Source organism: Candoia aspera, chromosome 2 (assembly GCF_035149785.1).
Source record: "Candoia aspera isolate rCanAsp1 chromosome 2, rCanAsp1.hap2, whole genome shotgun sequence".
Lineage (NCBI taxonomy): Eukaryota > Metazoa > Chordata > Lepidosauria > Squamata > Boidae > Candoia > Candoia aspera.
Window position 1 is genome coordinate 215023816 of NC_086154.1, and position 16436 is coordinate 215040251.

Below are 16436 nucleotides of genomic sequence, written 5' to 3' on the forward strand. Positions count from 1 at the left end.
CGGTGATGACACAGGCATAATAGTAACTATCAAGGTTCCCTTGCCTTGCATAGTTCTACACTGCTTTCCATATCCAAAGCAAAATGTTATATGAAATACACACATTTATGTTCAAAGACCTGCAAAATCCTGTTTTTTCCCAATGCAGAATGCTGGTTAACCTGATATAAGACTTCTACTTAAAAAAAATATAATTTCATCTTGGTTAAGACAAAAATCATTCCTATTAATAACTGTTAGATTTTTAACAAACGCTTCAAATACAGTCATGGTAATTTATTCAAAAAGCAAGAGAAAATACAGTTGAATGTTGTCATGCAACACATCAGACAAAGAAATATAATCAGACTGCTGTACTAGTTATAGTATAGAGCTTAGTGTATACAAAAAAAAGTTATACAAAGAAAATAAATACTTTGAATTACCTTTCCAGAAAATTATATGCTTTAGATTTGATATGCTTTAAAAGGACATTGTAGTATTATTTAGAAATCACAAAAGAGCCACTTCTTTATATTTGCTAAGCAGAACAGTTTCACAGTTTTACTACAGAAGGTTTATATGGATTATGTCGGTCTTTTATTCAATTAACAAAACATTGGTTTGGTAAACATTTGTGATCAGCTAGTTATTTTTCATTTTTACCTGGAGTGCACAAATTATTTAAAAGAGGGCAAGTTTGGCACTTTTATACTGATGTCACCAATATTAATATTTCTTGGGATCTCAGGAAGATTCATATTCTTTACAGCTGACACAGCCCGGGCTGGGGCTCCTGCTAAACCAGCCTGCATACAGAAGAAAAAGATACCACTAAGATGGTGTCCATTACAATTTACAGTGAAGCATTGCAATAAATCATAAAGACACCAATATTAAATATTAGAAACCAGGTGATATTTTGGTTTGGAATGAAATGGAAAATTCTGAAATATTCATCTGGAAAGGGGAAGTGGAAGCAGTTCACACAAAATCTAAAATATGGTTAGTATGTGCAATGGCAACAATGAAAAATTAATATGTTGTCTGTAAAATAATCAGTTTGAGGTTAATTAACATTAAAGCTCATGCTAGCTTTGATTTTTACTGTTTCTAGGTACTGCAGCATATACAGTAAATAGCTTGGGCCAGTTTTCTGATACTTGCAATTGGTAAAACTTGACTATCCCTCAATTCTTAAACGATCTGTTCCATCTCAAATAGAAAACACTTAGTTTTCTTACAGCCTTACATTTTAATCAAATGCTCAACATCATCATATACAAAAATAAACTTTTTCACATAATTTTTAAAAAGTCATTTAATCTGTTAAGTGTTTAGCCTCAGGGTTCAAAAAAACACTAGTCTGATCTAAGTCTGATCTAAAAGACATATATTAAGTATTTATACGTTTAGAAATATGGATGCTAAAGCATGCCCTATTTATTTCCCTTCCTCTCAAATATGGTGCTCTATCCTTTCCAAACTGCAGATATATAGAACAAATTATTCCTGAATGAAAACTTGCTAGAACTACTATTAAAATTCAGATCTTCATTTTTTTTTCTATGCAGGAAAATGATCCTCTTATCAAAATTATTCTCAACATAAATTATTATTAATTTCAAAGGATGTTGTTTCAATTCAGATTTAGTTTATTATTTCATCCAATACTTTAGTTTTAAGCCATTGTTTTAATGTAAGAGGTAGTATAGAAGGGGGGGGATGTATAAAACTCTCTCGTGTACTGTTCCCAGAGTTCATCAAATTTCTTACATTGGCAAAAGAACACTTCAAAATTGCATAAATACTAAAACAAAAGAATGTTTAAATTTTCCAAAGATAAATCTTTAACAATTTGAAATTCTAAACACCATCTGACTATACTCTCACATACTTTTAAAATATTCAGATGTTGAGACATTATATTCCCTGGGCTAACCTGTATGAATGTTTTGTTTTAGTAAAGTACTCACAGTTCAAGTCTTCTATGACAGAAGCCTTCCTATACTTCCTATACATGCCTGGAAATTTGACATTCAGACACACAGAAGGTCTTCCTTAGGGCCCAAACAGCAGCTTTAGTTAGGGCTTTCCAGAAGAAAGCACTGCTGCTTTTTGTCTATGATTAACACTTGCTAATATGTCTCACTACCATTTTCGAGAAAAATTGTTCCCTGAGAAAAATCTTAATTTGCAATGTCTATCACACTTCCATGTGACTTGTATGTATCTGATTATTTTATTTAATAGCATTTACTTACTTCAAATGTAAGTAAACCAAATTTATTTTAGATCCTATTAATCTTTTTATAAAGAAAAAATGAAATACTATTAGATCATAACTTTATCATAACTACATTTGCATGAACATAAGACATATTGAGTTCAGATAAAGCATATATTCCTAAGATTTGGGCTGTTCATTCAGAATTTTTCATTAGCTGCCATTAAATTGTTTTTCCCAAAAATTCACTTTGGGCAAGAATGTTTAATCATAACAGAATTTGCAAAATGCATAAAAGGATTACTAAGTAATATATTTAAATAGAGGTTAGCACATTTTTGTCTAGGAAAAATTAACTGCCTTTCTTCCAGGAAAATGTAATCTCTGCTTTTTCAACAGTTGGAACTTGCAAGTCCCAACCTTGTATTTTTACAAGCAAGAGACAAGCCCACCAGTGTCAGACTTACAAATATTTCCCTTTTATATCCATCCAGTTTTTTATTATCTTAATAGACCTAAAACAATGTGACATGCTTTGACATTAACATTCTGTTTTATAAAGTTCCTTTAAACATTTTGTTTCTCTTGGTGGGTTTCCAAGTATTCAGAGAACCTTTTGCCCTGCTTTATTTTTTTAAAAAAGAAAAAACTCTTTACACCAAGTTCTAGCACACACTTCCTTTACCCAAGGAAAATCATCTACATCTGCATCTACATCTACTTGAATATAAGATATTTAGGAATACATATGAATCAGGATTCCCTACTAGCTATTAAAGATACTGATAATGTTTAATAGGATTTCCATGACAAGAATTCAGTAGAAATACGTTTGACTTATCTATATATTACTATAAAGAGGGCAAACCATTTCAATTTTAGTTCACTGAATTGACAGCTGCCTTTCATCCAACACCACAATTTAAAGCACAAACTAAAAATCACACTATACTTCTAAGACATAGTGAACAGTTTTGGAGTGATACTTAATGTAAGCAAAAAAAATCTACCAATGATGTACAGCTATAGGCAATTGTGCCAGATATGAATTTCTTTTCATGGGCCCATCCAATTAACATGGAGAGAGGTAAAAGAGATGAGGAATGTAACATTAAAAAGAATCCAATCTTCTTCCATCACCCAGCCCATGATTACAGACACTTTTCTCCCTTTCTAGCTAACTTCTAGTTTGAGAGCTGGAGAGAAAGACAAAAAGTTACAGCAATTGACAGAGGGATTCAATATTCCTCATCTAAGCAGTTGCTCTTGAATGTATTGATCATTTATTTTCTTACATGTTTTAGAAAAGGAATAAAATATCCCATGGAGTTTCACAAATTACATCATAAGCAAGTTGCTGAAGGGCACATTTCTGTGATTCTTATTACCCAATAAGTAAAAACCAATCTTTGTCTTAAACCTGAAAATATTATTCATGATCTCATAATGAGCACAAATGTTTAAGCATGCCCACAAGGTATTAGAAATACAGTGTGAACTTATATACAGCTAAAATTACAACTAATTAAACGTTTCCCCAGCTGCTTTGTAATCTCAACTTAAATAACCACATAAGTTTGGTATTTCAAAACTCAGTGGTCATTGAAAGACATAGGGTTGATTCCATAACAATGTCCCCAGTAAGGGCATGGACAAGGGGTGACTGATTTCTTCTCCTGTTCCTTGAAAACATTGATGAGTGGTGGCCCCTTAGGTTTGGCAAGATCCTTCCATCCTTCAGCTAATCAATCCATCAGTATGATCTCTAACCCAATCAATCAGCAAGATCTCCCAGCCCTCAAAAGAGTGCCCTCTCAGGGCTTAAAGAGTTTCTTATGAAAGGATGGGCTGGGAAAGTCACCTCTTGTCTCCCTGACTTTCACTGACATTTGTCTGGATCAAACCCATAACAGGTTGCCTTCAGTGATACTTGCAATCGCAAACTACAGACTGAGCACTCTTTTACACATTAAAAAGGCAGAGATGATAATAGTACATTTAACCCAATTAACACAAGTGGGAAAGACATAGTTCTTCTAATAACAAAAATTGACATTTAGCAATGCAAAGCGTACTTTAGATTCTTTTCAGGACACTATTTAGTAATATGGAAGTTGTATATTGTATCTCTTTTGTTATACAACACATTACGTTGACACGTAAGTGCTTAGCTTTCTTGTTCCCTTAAATCATAATTATCTTCCAAATGACAGAATTGTAACAACTCTATTCCAAGCTTTTTTTACGAGATGAATGGACCGGTTAACCTCCCAAGTGTTTGTGCTTATTATAAAAGGCAGATCCTTTTATATGCACTGTTCTTGGAATTCACTCCTCCAACTTACTTGATACTAGGTATTACAACTGTTGGTGTTTCTATCAACCCTTCTTCCCAGAACAAGTATGATTCAAAGCAGCAGGGTTATGGATAAGATGGAAGGATGCAGTACAGAATATAAAAGTATGATCATGTTCTCTTCTCATGAAGTTAAATAAATGAACAGAATTAGAGAAAAAACAAAATGAAGTCTGCAAGTATATCAAAATGCCAAACAGATAGAAGACTTACACATACTCTTGGAAATTTCAAGCACTTGGATCACAGCGATAGTAATGGATGGACATGATTTTTTTAAAAATTTGATTTGTTATCTCCTTTTAAGTTGCCAGACCCAAAAATAAAAACAGAATGTGTATAAGCAGAAAGTAAAAGAGCAATATTACATAAAAATAAAGAAACCCTTATCTTGAAGAATGTATTTGTAGAATAAAAAATGGACTGTTTGGATTGCTTTCAGCTAAGTTTTATTTATCAGAAGAATCGAAAATTGTTTTTTTAATTTTGGTCACACTTAGCATGAACATGGGATATTGTGAAGTTTACTGACTTTCTTTAATTGGATATAGATACCTAGTTACTGATGACTTTTTATCTTTATAGGAAAAAATGCTACAGAAAAGTTTAGCTATTAAATAAAGTGTAACATTTTCCTACAAAGATAAGAGTGATGCAAGTAAATATATTGTCTTAGGATTTTACATGTTACTGATTGAAACAAGATTATACCTGACATGTAGTATATATTGAGCTTTAAATGTTCTCTCTCTTATTTTCAGTGTTCTCTTATTTGTTGGCAATTATAGTAAAGCTTCCTCAGGAATATTAACCAGCCATATTAAACCTTAGTCTAGTGAAAACTTATTGTCAATAATTTCCCAAAGCCCTCAAATGTTTTTCTCTTTTAAATATTACTCTTGTATTTAATTTCTGCAGATTTTGTTTTTCAAGATGGGTATCTAAGCATAATTTAAATATTTATTATTTAACAGTATTTATATTCTTCTCACTGACAGAAGTTCTCAGAGAAAAAAGAACTGATACAAAAAGTAGTATTTAAAACCACTGTTGCTATTATGGCTATCTAGTTAGATACATATAATTATTATTGGAGCTATCTAATTTTGTGCATCCATTCATATGGAGCATAGAAACTGGAGCAGACAGTGAGAGGGGGTTGGGGATGTTAACTGCATTTTTAAACAGCACATTTCTATGTCACATTGTTGGTATCAGCTTGAAAATATAAAATTAACTTCAAAGACTTCACCTGCCACAACTCCCTGGCACTATTCTGTAGTTTTTTTAAAAAAAATGGGAGAAAAAACCACCAACCCTGATATAAAGCACCCTGTGAAAAGTGAAAGCTTTACCTTAAAAAAACTATAATTCTCCACACCTTTTCTGCTACAATCCAATGGAAAACCCTACAAGTTGCCCTGTGGGTTAGGGTGATCCCCTAGAAAAATGTGCAATATGAGGGGCTGGAGGGTGGTGGGACCAACAGTAATAAAAGATGCTCACCCATAGCATGAACTTAGGTGTCTTTCATTTGCACAAGCGGTCCATTATAATCAATGCTTCAAAAAATCTATGCCTAGCAACTGATTAATCTTACTCTGTAAAACCTAACATCCTTAGAGTTTGTATTATTGCATTCTCAGTAAGGGATACAAATGTCAATAGCTCTGAATAAACATTAAGGAATTGGCAGTGGCTAATGTATGACAAGCTTCCACCATTTCTCCCTTCTGGAGCATGAATTCCAGATGGCTCACCCCAGTTTTAAGTGATATATCAACAAGGTATTAATTATAGTAAAGTATAGTCAAAGTTTCTCTCCATCCAGGATTTGAAATCAGCTTGAAAACATATTTTCACATCCTCAGTTTAAACAAAACCCTAGATAGTCTAACAGCTATTAATCTAATTGTACATATATAGTTATGGTTAAGCCAAATGCTGGGTACTCTAGAAAGAAACAAAAGGCATGGGACAAAAGAGTGCGTGTGACAGCATTCTGATTTCTGTCTAACTGACTATAATCAAGCAATTGGGAACACTACATCTATACCAAATAAATCAGATTTGTTAATGATGTGGGCATACAAATGTTGAAGTTACATTTTAAAGATAGAAATTCTAAAGCTGAACACTAATGAAAGGAAAAATAAATGTAAAAATATATGAAGTTAATGACAATCTACTGAATACACTACAGGCAATAAAAGATGAAGGAAACCAGCACAAAAAGTGGGCTACGAAGACTAATATGGGTTTATCAACACATAATTTTTGAGTCTGGCCTAATTTATCAATTGCCTTTGACATCATTTTGCTTTCCCTTATTTTACAGAAGTACATTTTTTCTCAAAATTAGCAATACCTGTATCTACCTGTCCTGTCTGGGAGACTGAAAGATAAAGGTCTGTAAAGAGAAGAATGGAAAGAACTAGAAAAGATCAGGTGGTTTGGAAAAATGAGGACTGACTTAAAACGACCAAATTCACACCCAGCTGAAGACTACAGAAACAACACAAGGATCCCAATTCTTCCAGGGAACACCTTCCATGTCACTGATAGTGCCTGACACTCATCCCAAACTCTCCCTTTTACCAAAGCCTAAAGCTTTATTAATTTGGCTTTTTTTTCCTTCTGCAGAAAGGTTATCAAAAATTGACAAGTAAAATTGCCCTTGTCTTGTTAAGAGAAGCAAAAGAAACTTCTGCTTTACCACTTCAGTAGACATCAGTTGGGGCAGCAGGATCTTCATTTCTTTCTAAGGCAGTTGTCTACCCATTTATTTTAAAGCAAGCCCACTCCCTTTTAACAAAACCATCCAGGACTACAGGCTAGATTATGAAGTGGAGCCCAGCTGCCTAAAAGTGCAGCTTAACTGACATTGCTTTAGACTGTATTTGAAAAGTGGTATTTGAGTATCAGCTGGAAATAATAGATAAGAGCCATGACTTGGATCCAAAGACCCACATGCAGTGTTTTGTGCATGCATCAGGGCTTGCCCAACGCCACCCCAAAAAGTCATTCAAATTAGACTTCAGAATAGTATACAGTGTGGCTGGGGGATGGGGAAGGAATCAATAACGTGCCCACATAGCGTGCAAGCAGAAGGGGAATTTTGGATCAAAGGCAGTGGTTGGGATTAGGAGTTGACATAAAAACAAAAGCATCTTCTCCAAAGTAAATTCCCCGGGAGGTTTTAAAGGGTTTCATCAGTTTGTTCAGAGACTATATTACCTTATTTCATTATTGGTTTATTTTGCTCTGTAATAAGCACTGACAGTAAGTAAAAGTAGTTAAAGGCACTACTATTCTATTAGTATTCTGTTATAAATCTGTCAAGTTTTATTTGTATACTCAGAAAAAAATTAAACAGATTCAATGAGGCAATGGAAATTAAAATTAACCTGGAACATTACACTGAAATGGCTTCCTTCATTATTTCAAACTCAGGAACAAGTTAATCCCTTAAAACATAATTTAATAAAAATTATTAAATTTTTGTAAAATTGCTAAAACTGCACTTCAAAAAGGAATGAAGAGCTCATTTATCTCTTGAACCACTCAAAGAAATTACTGTATATTCAGACAAGCCTGATTCCGATTTTATTATACCTTTATTAAGTTTTTGCACCAGCATATGGCCATGCAGCATAGGTATGCAAATGTCTGTGCTTCTCAGCCAGTGCTGCACTGCTCTGTAGCTAGAAAATAGCTTAAATAATCAAAAGAAAGAAATTCAACCAAATGGTGAATACAGAGAGATTTTATGAAGATTCAAAGCAAACTTACTTGAAAAACAGTGAATCAACTGGGACATCTTTTTTCGTATGTAGTATGTATGATACGTATTTTAGAGATTATATACAGGGATACAGAGAATACATGTCATACCTGTTTATGTATCGCATTTACCCAAAAGGAAGACAACCCGGAATTTAAGACTATCACACGAGGAAACATATCAACATCTTGTGCAATGCCCAGCTTTCTCCACCTGGTTACTTCTAGTGGAAACCAATCCTGGAGACTATCCACCTCCCTACTGCCCCATTAAGTGTTTGCATGAAAACACATATACAGTATTTGCATATACCTACGGCACCCTCGCGCTCCTTACCTGGGACTCCCTCCGCTTCCCGTTCTCTCTCTCTCTCAGTATATAAAAATTGGTAATCACCTGCACATGCACACAATTACACACTCTCTTTCTCTTTTCTCTCTCTCTCTCTCTCACACACACACACACACACAACACATGCCCTTCATTCTTTCTAGCAGAAATAGCAAATAAAATAGCAAAACTACAGATGGAGGAGGGGTAGCTGTACCAGAAAGGAAACAGAAAGTACAAGACAAAACAGGATACTGTATAGAGGAAGCCAAGGGAAGTAGTTGGACAAGGAAGGGAAGAAAAACACACCTGGTTTGTGGAAAACTCAACAGGTATTTGCACTGTGCTCAGTGAGCATAAATCTTACACATGTTTATTCTATAAGGAGTGAAACTGAAACCAAGCACTTACTCTCAAGTAAGGAAGCTTAGGGCTTCTCCTGTTCAGTCAGTACAAACTCCCACAACACTCAGGTAATCCTCGAGTTACGACCATTCATTCAGCGACTGTTCAAAGTTACGACGGTACTGAACAAAGGGACTTACAACCAGTACTCGAAATTCATACTCTAAGTTCTGGCTGTTGCAGCACCTGCGCAATCACATGAACAAAATTCAGGTGCCTGGCAACCAGCTCACACTTATGACCAGTTGCAGTGTCCCATGGTCATATGGTCGCCATTTGCGACCTTCCCTGCCGGCTTCCCCCACGCAAAGTCAATGGGAAGCCAGCAAGGAAGGCTGCTAGTTGCTGGGGTAAGTCTGCCCCCGCTTTCTTCACTTGCATGCACCATGTCCTCCTTTCCCCCTTCACTTGCACACACCCAATGCCCTCTTTCCCTAGCTTGCACACACATGCACACACCCCGTGCCCTCTTTCCACAGCCTCCATGCAATCGCGCACACGCATGCATGTACTCCGTGCCCTCTTTCCCTGGTCTCCCTGCAATTGCGTATACACACATACACCCTGCACCCTCTTTCCACAGCCTCCCTGTGATCACACTCATGCATGCACCTCCTCTGTACCCTTTTTCCATGGCCTCCCTGTCATCGCACACACACACATGCTGCACCCTCTTTCCTCGGCCTCCCCTGCAATCGCACACACAGAGCACCCTCTTTCTCTAGCCTCCCTGCGATCACAGACACAAACACATCCCATGTCCTCTTTTGGTGCCACACTGAGCACCCTCTCCCCTGACTCGCACATGGCCCCTGCCGGGCCTCCCAGTGCTTCCCCCACCCCCCTGTGGCACCCGCATGCTCCTTACCTGGGACTCCCTCCGCTTCCCACTTAACGACCTGCGCATCTTGAGTTACGACAACTGGGACTGCCTGGATTGCCGTTGGTAAGTGATCCGGTCACGTGACATTGCGCTTTACAACTGCGTCGCTTAGCGACGGCAATCCCAGTCCCAGTTGCAGTTGTAACTCGAGGACCACCTGTATTTCTTTTCAGTGGCATCCACAGCAAACTGTGATAATGCCACAATCGTGATATGCACACAGTGACATCAGGTAAATGCCACAATCATGCCTTGACATCTGGGCATGTATGTAAGTTGCATTTGCATGATGATGTCATCACGTGTGTTTTTTATCATTTACCCCCCTGCCCACCCACATTTCTGCACAAGGTGTGGGAAGACAAATGTATGTTAGCCCTCCCATTGTCTTGTTGCCCCCTGTTGTAGAGATGAGTTGCTGTAACAAGACAAAAGAGAGGTAGAATCCAAACAATTATGGCTGCCTCACCAAGAATTAGGAGGAGAGAAAAATGTGCCAAGTCCACAGTTAGAATGTAGCTTTCCTAAAGCTGGGTTTGACTCCTGGTGACTAGCTAGCATTGTGGATTGAAGAAGTTCATGGACTCTGCATTTTTCTAAAGTAAGGCAAAGGCTCCTGCCAACCTAGCAGTTCGAAAACATGCAAATGTGAGTAGATTAATAGGTACCGCTTCGGCGGGCAGGTAACGGCGTTCTGTGACTGTCATGCTGGCCACATGACCACGGAAGTGTCTACAGACAAACGCCGGCTCTTCAGCTTTGAAACGGAGATGAGCACCGCCCCCTAGAGTCGGACACGACTGGACTTAATGTCAAGGGAAACCTTTACCTTTACCTTTAAGGCAAAAGCAGTGGACATCACCTTTTCTCAGTCTCCTGCCTCCATTCTAGCAATTTCCTTGGATTATTTGCAGCCAGCTGCCTCCAGTTTCTTCCTTTTGGGTAAATGCTGTATAAAAATAGGTCAACCTAGAAAATAAAGGCTTGACCAAAGGTGTTTTTTGTTACTGAAGGTATGGGATCTGCATTCTTAGCTGGTTTCTTTTACAAGCAAAAAGCCGTGAGAGGGCGGGAAGAGAAAAGTGATTGTGGGGCAGGGGGAAACCTCTCCACAGGGCTGCTAAAGAATAAATAAAGCTACTGAGACACAAAACAACAGCTAATTTATTTAGTGTCTCATTTAGTTTGATGTAAGGAGTTCATAATGTTATTTATAGTCCTTTGGATATTCCCATTTGGTGGAAAGAAAAACAGCAACTTTGATGATTATTTAAGAAACACATTTACTTAACTGCAGATATATTAGCCTACCCTCTAAAGAAAGAAAACATAATGCTATAATAAGATGGTACTTATCATGTTTTAGGATTAGCAAAGGGTCTTAATTTCTGCTCAGCTTCTTAGGAGTACATGCTCATCTTATTAACATTTTTTATTTCTATTTGCTACAAAAATACCATTTAATGAAGCACTCTAAACAGGGGTTGTCAAATTTTTTGACCAGAAGGCTCATGTGGAATTCTGAGAACATGCTATGGGCACTTTCAAAAATTACTGTCAATGCGTGGTCTAAACCAGTGTTCTTCAAACTTGGCAACTTTAAGATGTGTGAACTTCAACTCCCAGAATTCCCCAGCCAGCATATGCTGGGGAATTCTGGGAGCTGAAGTCCATATGTCTTAAAATTGCCAAGTTTGAAAAATACTGGTCTGAACAGTCATAACACAAAATTCACCAGAAGTTAAACAACTGAGGCTGCTTTTAATTACCTTTCTAGCTTCTGAGGATTAAAAAAAACCAAAACAGGTAAACACACTTCCAAACAAAGCACTGGGCTTGTGTTTACAGCATGCTAGCTTCTCATTTATTCTTTTAATTAAATGAATCTAAAAACAATAATAATTGTGTAGAGCCTGGAGCCTGGTGCACACCAAGGGATATATCCACAAGCACATTAGTACATAGGCTATGGCTATCACCACCTTTAACAAGCTTTAAGAGTCAGAAGCCTTGACTGAAGGAAGCTCAGAAATATTTTTATAGATAAATGCAAATGGAAATCTGATAGAAGAAAAAAGAAATGTTCAGCTATTCAAGCAATCAACAAAGGCTTTACCATGCCACATTCTAAATGCTAATTTGTAGCAATCAAAATAGCCAAGTATTAAAACAATAAATGACTACTTTGGATCATGCAAGTTGTATGATCATGCTGCAACTGGTTTTACCACTTCTCATTCTTACCTCAGATTTTTCCAGTTTATTTTGAGCATCAATTTGGGTGACAATTTCATTCATGTTGGTCTCCAAAACCATTCCGCCCATCACCATTTCAGCCAGGATATTATGAACCTAAAAAGATCATGCAATAAACAATGGTTGCACATATTATATCAATCCATCACCAATACATTTGTATTTTATCACATTTTTATAACGTATGTTTCTCTTAAATTAGCTTTTCTAATATAACATTTGTAAGAGATCAAAGATATGTTCCTTTCATCTCAAGCACTAGTGTGGTAGCACCAGGGATATTCAGATTCACGTCCACACTGTGCTATGAAAAATCACTGGGGGACCTTGGGCCAACCACTTTCAATCAACCTAACCTACCTCATAGGTTGTTGATGTGGGTGGGGGGATGGGCGAGTATTATATATGCCACTTTGACATTTGACCACTATATGCAAAATAAAATCAGGGAGACCAAAACCAATCTTAAAATACTGTGATGCAATTCAAGGAACTGCTGTTTAGGTATAATAAATTTACTAAATTCTACCCTAACCCTAACAATTGGTACTATGTGCAAAAGCTATGCAAATTGAGAAAAATATGCTTAGTTGACAGTTCCCCCCCCCCCCCAGTAGAAGTAGTTTTCATATTTTCAAAATATTTTGACAATGAACAGATCTCAGGAAAAGAGAGAAAGGAGGGAAAACATGGGGGAAGGATTCACTTTGGAAACATAGAAATCTTATTACAAGAAGCATTTCAGATTCAGGGCAGAAGAGAATTTGTTTTAAAAAGCTGCCTTAAAAATGGAAGGGACCTCATCTTAGTGCAAATCCAAATGTACAAGTCTATCTGTAATTATTAAAAAGAGAATTCTCTTAAGAAAAAAAAAACTTGTTATCTGTAATGAATAATAACTGTTCCAAAATCTGCATTCTTGAAAGAAGCTGCAATACTTTCTCAGACACACTATCTAAGGTATCTAATAGTGAAGGGAGTGATTCATTTGCAAAGGAACAAATTCAGCTAAGGCCTCCAGAAAAGATGTTAGGAGACATCAACACAAAAGAAGAGACTGGGCGATTCAGAGACCAAGAATGAATGAGGATGGTGAGCTTGTGAGAATGCTTTGCTGTAAAAATGAGGATGAGAACAAGGTATTGTTTGATTTGTATTGAGAAAAACAGCAGCAAAGAAGGGAGTCAAGGAATGGTTAAGATTAAATGAAGACGTGAAAACCCACAGTGATTCTGATTAAAATAAATTGCTCTGACACTGGGTGAAAAGGACTAAACAAGGAGCATCGAGCACAGTGAATGGAATCAAAAATAAAAATGACAAAATTATTTGGGATGAAATTGAAATGAGGGAATGCTCATTTATTATGTTATGTATTTGTAAAGGAATAGTAACATTAATATATTTTATTAGTAATTTTTAAAGATTACAGTTACAACAGTAAAAACTAACAAACTAAAAAATAAAAGAAAAAGAAAAAATAGAAAGTGCAGAAAAGAAGAGAAAGAAAAATAGAAAAGAAAGAAAAAGAATAAAGAAAAAGAAAATATATAAAGTGACTTCCCCCTTCATCACAAGTATAAACAATATTAGTAACTTATCACCATCTCTTTAAATACAACAAATGGTCTCTTCTTCCCATATCCCATCTCTTATCTGTAAACAAATCCTTAAAGCCTTGTCATTTCAGTCCTGATGTCAGCAAAAGTCCATTAAGGGTTACCAGAGATAACAATATATCTATTTTAACCTTGATCAAATAATCCAACTTTATATTCCTTCCTCTTACTTCTAACAATCTTGATTTTTAGTCCCTTCAAATAATGTCCTAGAACTTGATTTCTCACAAAATTCTTCAAAACTTGAACAAGCCTCTTTTGTAAATCCAATATAGGAAAATTATCCAGGTCACTCTCTTGGTTTGTTATTTGTATATTCCTTTTAATTATTAATACATCAGCCAGTTTCTTTTGTATGTTTAGGGTAACATCTTTTTCCATGTCATTCTTGTAGCTTGTCATTTTTAAATCCACTTTCAAATCAGTCTCAATCTTGTCAGGTAAAACTTGTTCCTCTTCTGTAATATCTTTTAAACATAGTCTATAGATAGAATTTTAAGAGGCAGACACTCTTAAAATTAACTTCTGGGTCCATTGTTCAAAAATATCCTTCAATATGCCCAATGTTAAAATACTTTGCTTCATTGTATAATTGTGAGTTGAGTGTTCTTCTCCTTTAATTATAGTCTTTAATTTCCTCTAGTTCCTTCTAGCATCCAATTTTTAAAGTTTTATCTTAGTATGTTTTAAAAAAAATCAAAACAAAAGCATTTTCCCAAGGGAAGAATTCTTTATCATTAATTCTAAAATCTTATTTCAAATTTATCTCGATCCTTAGTCCATTTGTAACTTTCTAAAATCAAAGTTTTAATCATCCTTTTGCTGTTTATTTCCCTCCCCAATTTTTTTTTAAGTTCTTAAACTTATAGTTAAAACTTCTTTCACTAAGGATTTAAGGAAACTCACCCGTTGCTGTAAAACTTGTCAATCCAAAGGTTCCTAGTAACTGAAAAGCAGTTAACAAGTGATTTCTGAAAGTGATTAGAAAAGGAAGTATGCGAACTTAGTGTTCTTTCAAAGGTGCTGACTGTGGTTTAAGCAAGATGGCTATTCACTCGTCTTCCAGAGCTCTAAACCCACTGGAGTCTGTTGCCTTGGGGTCTTCTTGCAAGGAGCAACTGTCTCAAGCACTTGTGGATGATCTCAAGTTCTCTCCTTGTCCGGAGAGGAATTATCAAAGAGCCGGTCTATTCTCTGGCTCTTCATTACGTTGTGGTCGTCGGCTCCACTTTTTGTGGAGCTGTCTTCAGTCTACCATTTCTTCCCCGGAAGTTCCAGGAATTGTCATGAGTAAGGATGGCGAGCAGGGGGCTCCCTTCCAGACTGTTAAGCGCATGCGTAGCACTGAGGAATTGGTGAGCCATTCCAAGAGGCACAGATTGGGACCGCCTTAACCTGCGGGGTTTATATGGCTGGGTTTTTCCCACGCTTGTTCAGTTTGTTAGGATTACTGTTATGTACTAGCAATAAACATTAGAGAACAGTTCCTTGTCTCAGAGTGTTTCCTGGAAGTCAGGACAGGAATAGTAACATTAATGTCGTAGATTTGAAATGAAGCTATAAATGTTCACATCAAGAAAGAAGTCACACCAGGCATGAGAACGTTGAAAAATGCTACGGCTGCATGTTTATGTTTCAAAATGTTAAAATATATACATGGTTTATGACATGATTAAGCAACGTAAGATGTGTGAGCTCTGCATCTGTGCCCGACAGCTGGAAGAATGTTATAATTCTCCTACACAAAATATAATGAGTAAATGCAAAAACTATACTGGGATTAGGTTGTTACATTTGCCTGGAAGGTGTTTGGCAGAATTCTGACTGAAAGGGCAATGCCAATGAGCCAGTTTGGAATATGCAGTGCAGCATTATGCTTGGCAGGGATTTAGAGACCAGATTCCTCCTTTTCAGAGGGTAACTGTGAAATGCTATAAAAGTGGGAAAGCTTATTGCACATTTCTTGATTTAGAGAAAGCATATGATAAAAGAATAGACTTAAATTATGGAATGTTTTCCATGAATATGTAATTGAGATGGTTGCTGAATGCAGTAAGAGTGGTGTGTGATGGAAATAAAACATGTGTAACCTTAAACAGAATGCTAATGAATAATTCAATGATGAGTAGGGAGTAAGGAAAGGATATACAATGTCCCTTGGTTGTTTAATGTATTCATGAGCAAATGTATGAGGAACATTTGTGATGACAGCAGAAACGTGTTGGTTGGGGACAGGAATATGCATGTATTTTTTGTATGCAAATGGTGCCATGTTGTTGGCTGAGCACCAGAATGATCTGCAGCAAATATGAAATTGTATGATGTAGTGAAAATTAATATCGAAGATCAATGTACCTGTATCTGATAGGGAAAAGAGTGAACAAAAAGTAGATGAATGTATTTTGGTAGAATGTTTACTAAAGATAGGGAAACGGACAGAAAATAATTTAGATATGAAAATGCTAGAACAGAGGTAGACAGAAGTATGTGGTCTGCAGCAAGCTATTAACATTTATTGAAAGAAGCAAAAAAGGATGTGTATAAGAGCATATTTATACAAGATGTGGTTGGATGGCATTGATGAGATCCTCAGAAAA

At 36.3% G+C, this 16436-nt stretch overlaps 1 protein-coding gene across 3 annotated transcripts in view; it reads right to left on the minus strand.

Annotated features, from left to right (window-relative positions):
- Positions 1-255: 255 nt before the first annotated feature.
- AP3S1 (adaptor related protein complex 3 subunit sigma 1) overlaps positions 256-16436 on the minus strand; it is a 29028-nt gene continuing 12847 nt past the window's right edge. Inside the window, exons 5-7 of one of the 3 annotated variants that reach the window (XM_063295312.1) lie at positions 12209-12316; positions 8178-8277; positions 256-788 (exon numbers count right to left, since the gene is read on the minus strand). In XM_063295312.1, coding sequence (XP_063151382.1) covers positions 727-788; positions 8178-8277; positions 12209-12316 — 270 coding nt within the window. In that variant the 3' untranslated portion in view covers positions 256-726. Of the gene's footprint in view, positions 789-6930; positions 6973-8177; positions 8278-12208; positions 12317-16436 lie in introns of all 3 variants that reach the window. The other 2 variants (XM_063295315.1, XM_063295314.1) reach the window with 2 other exon arrangements.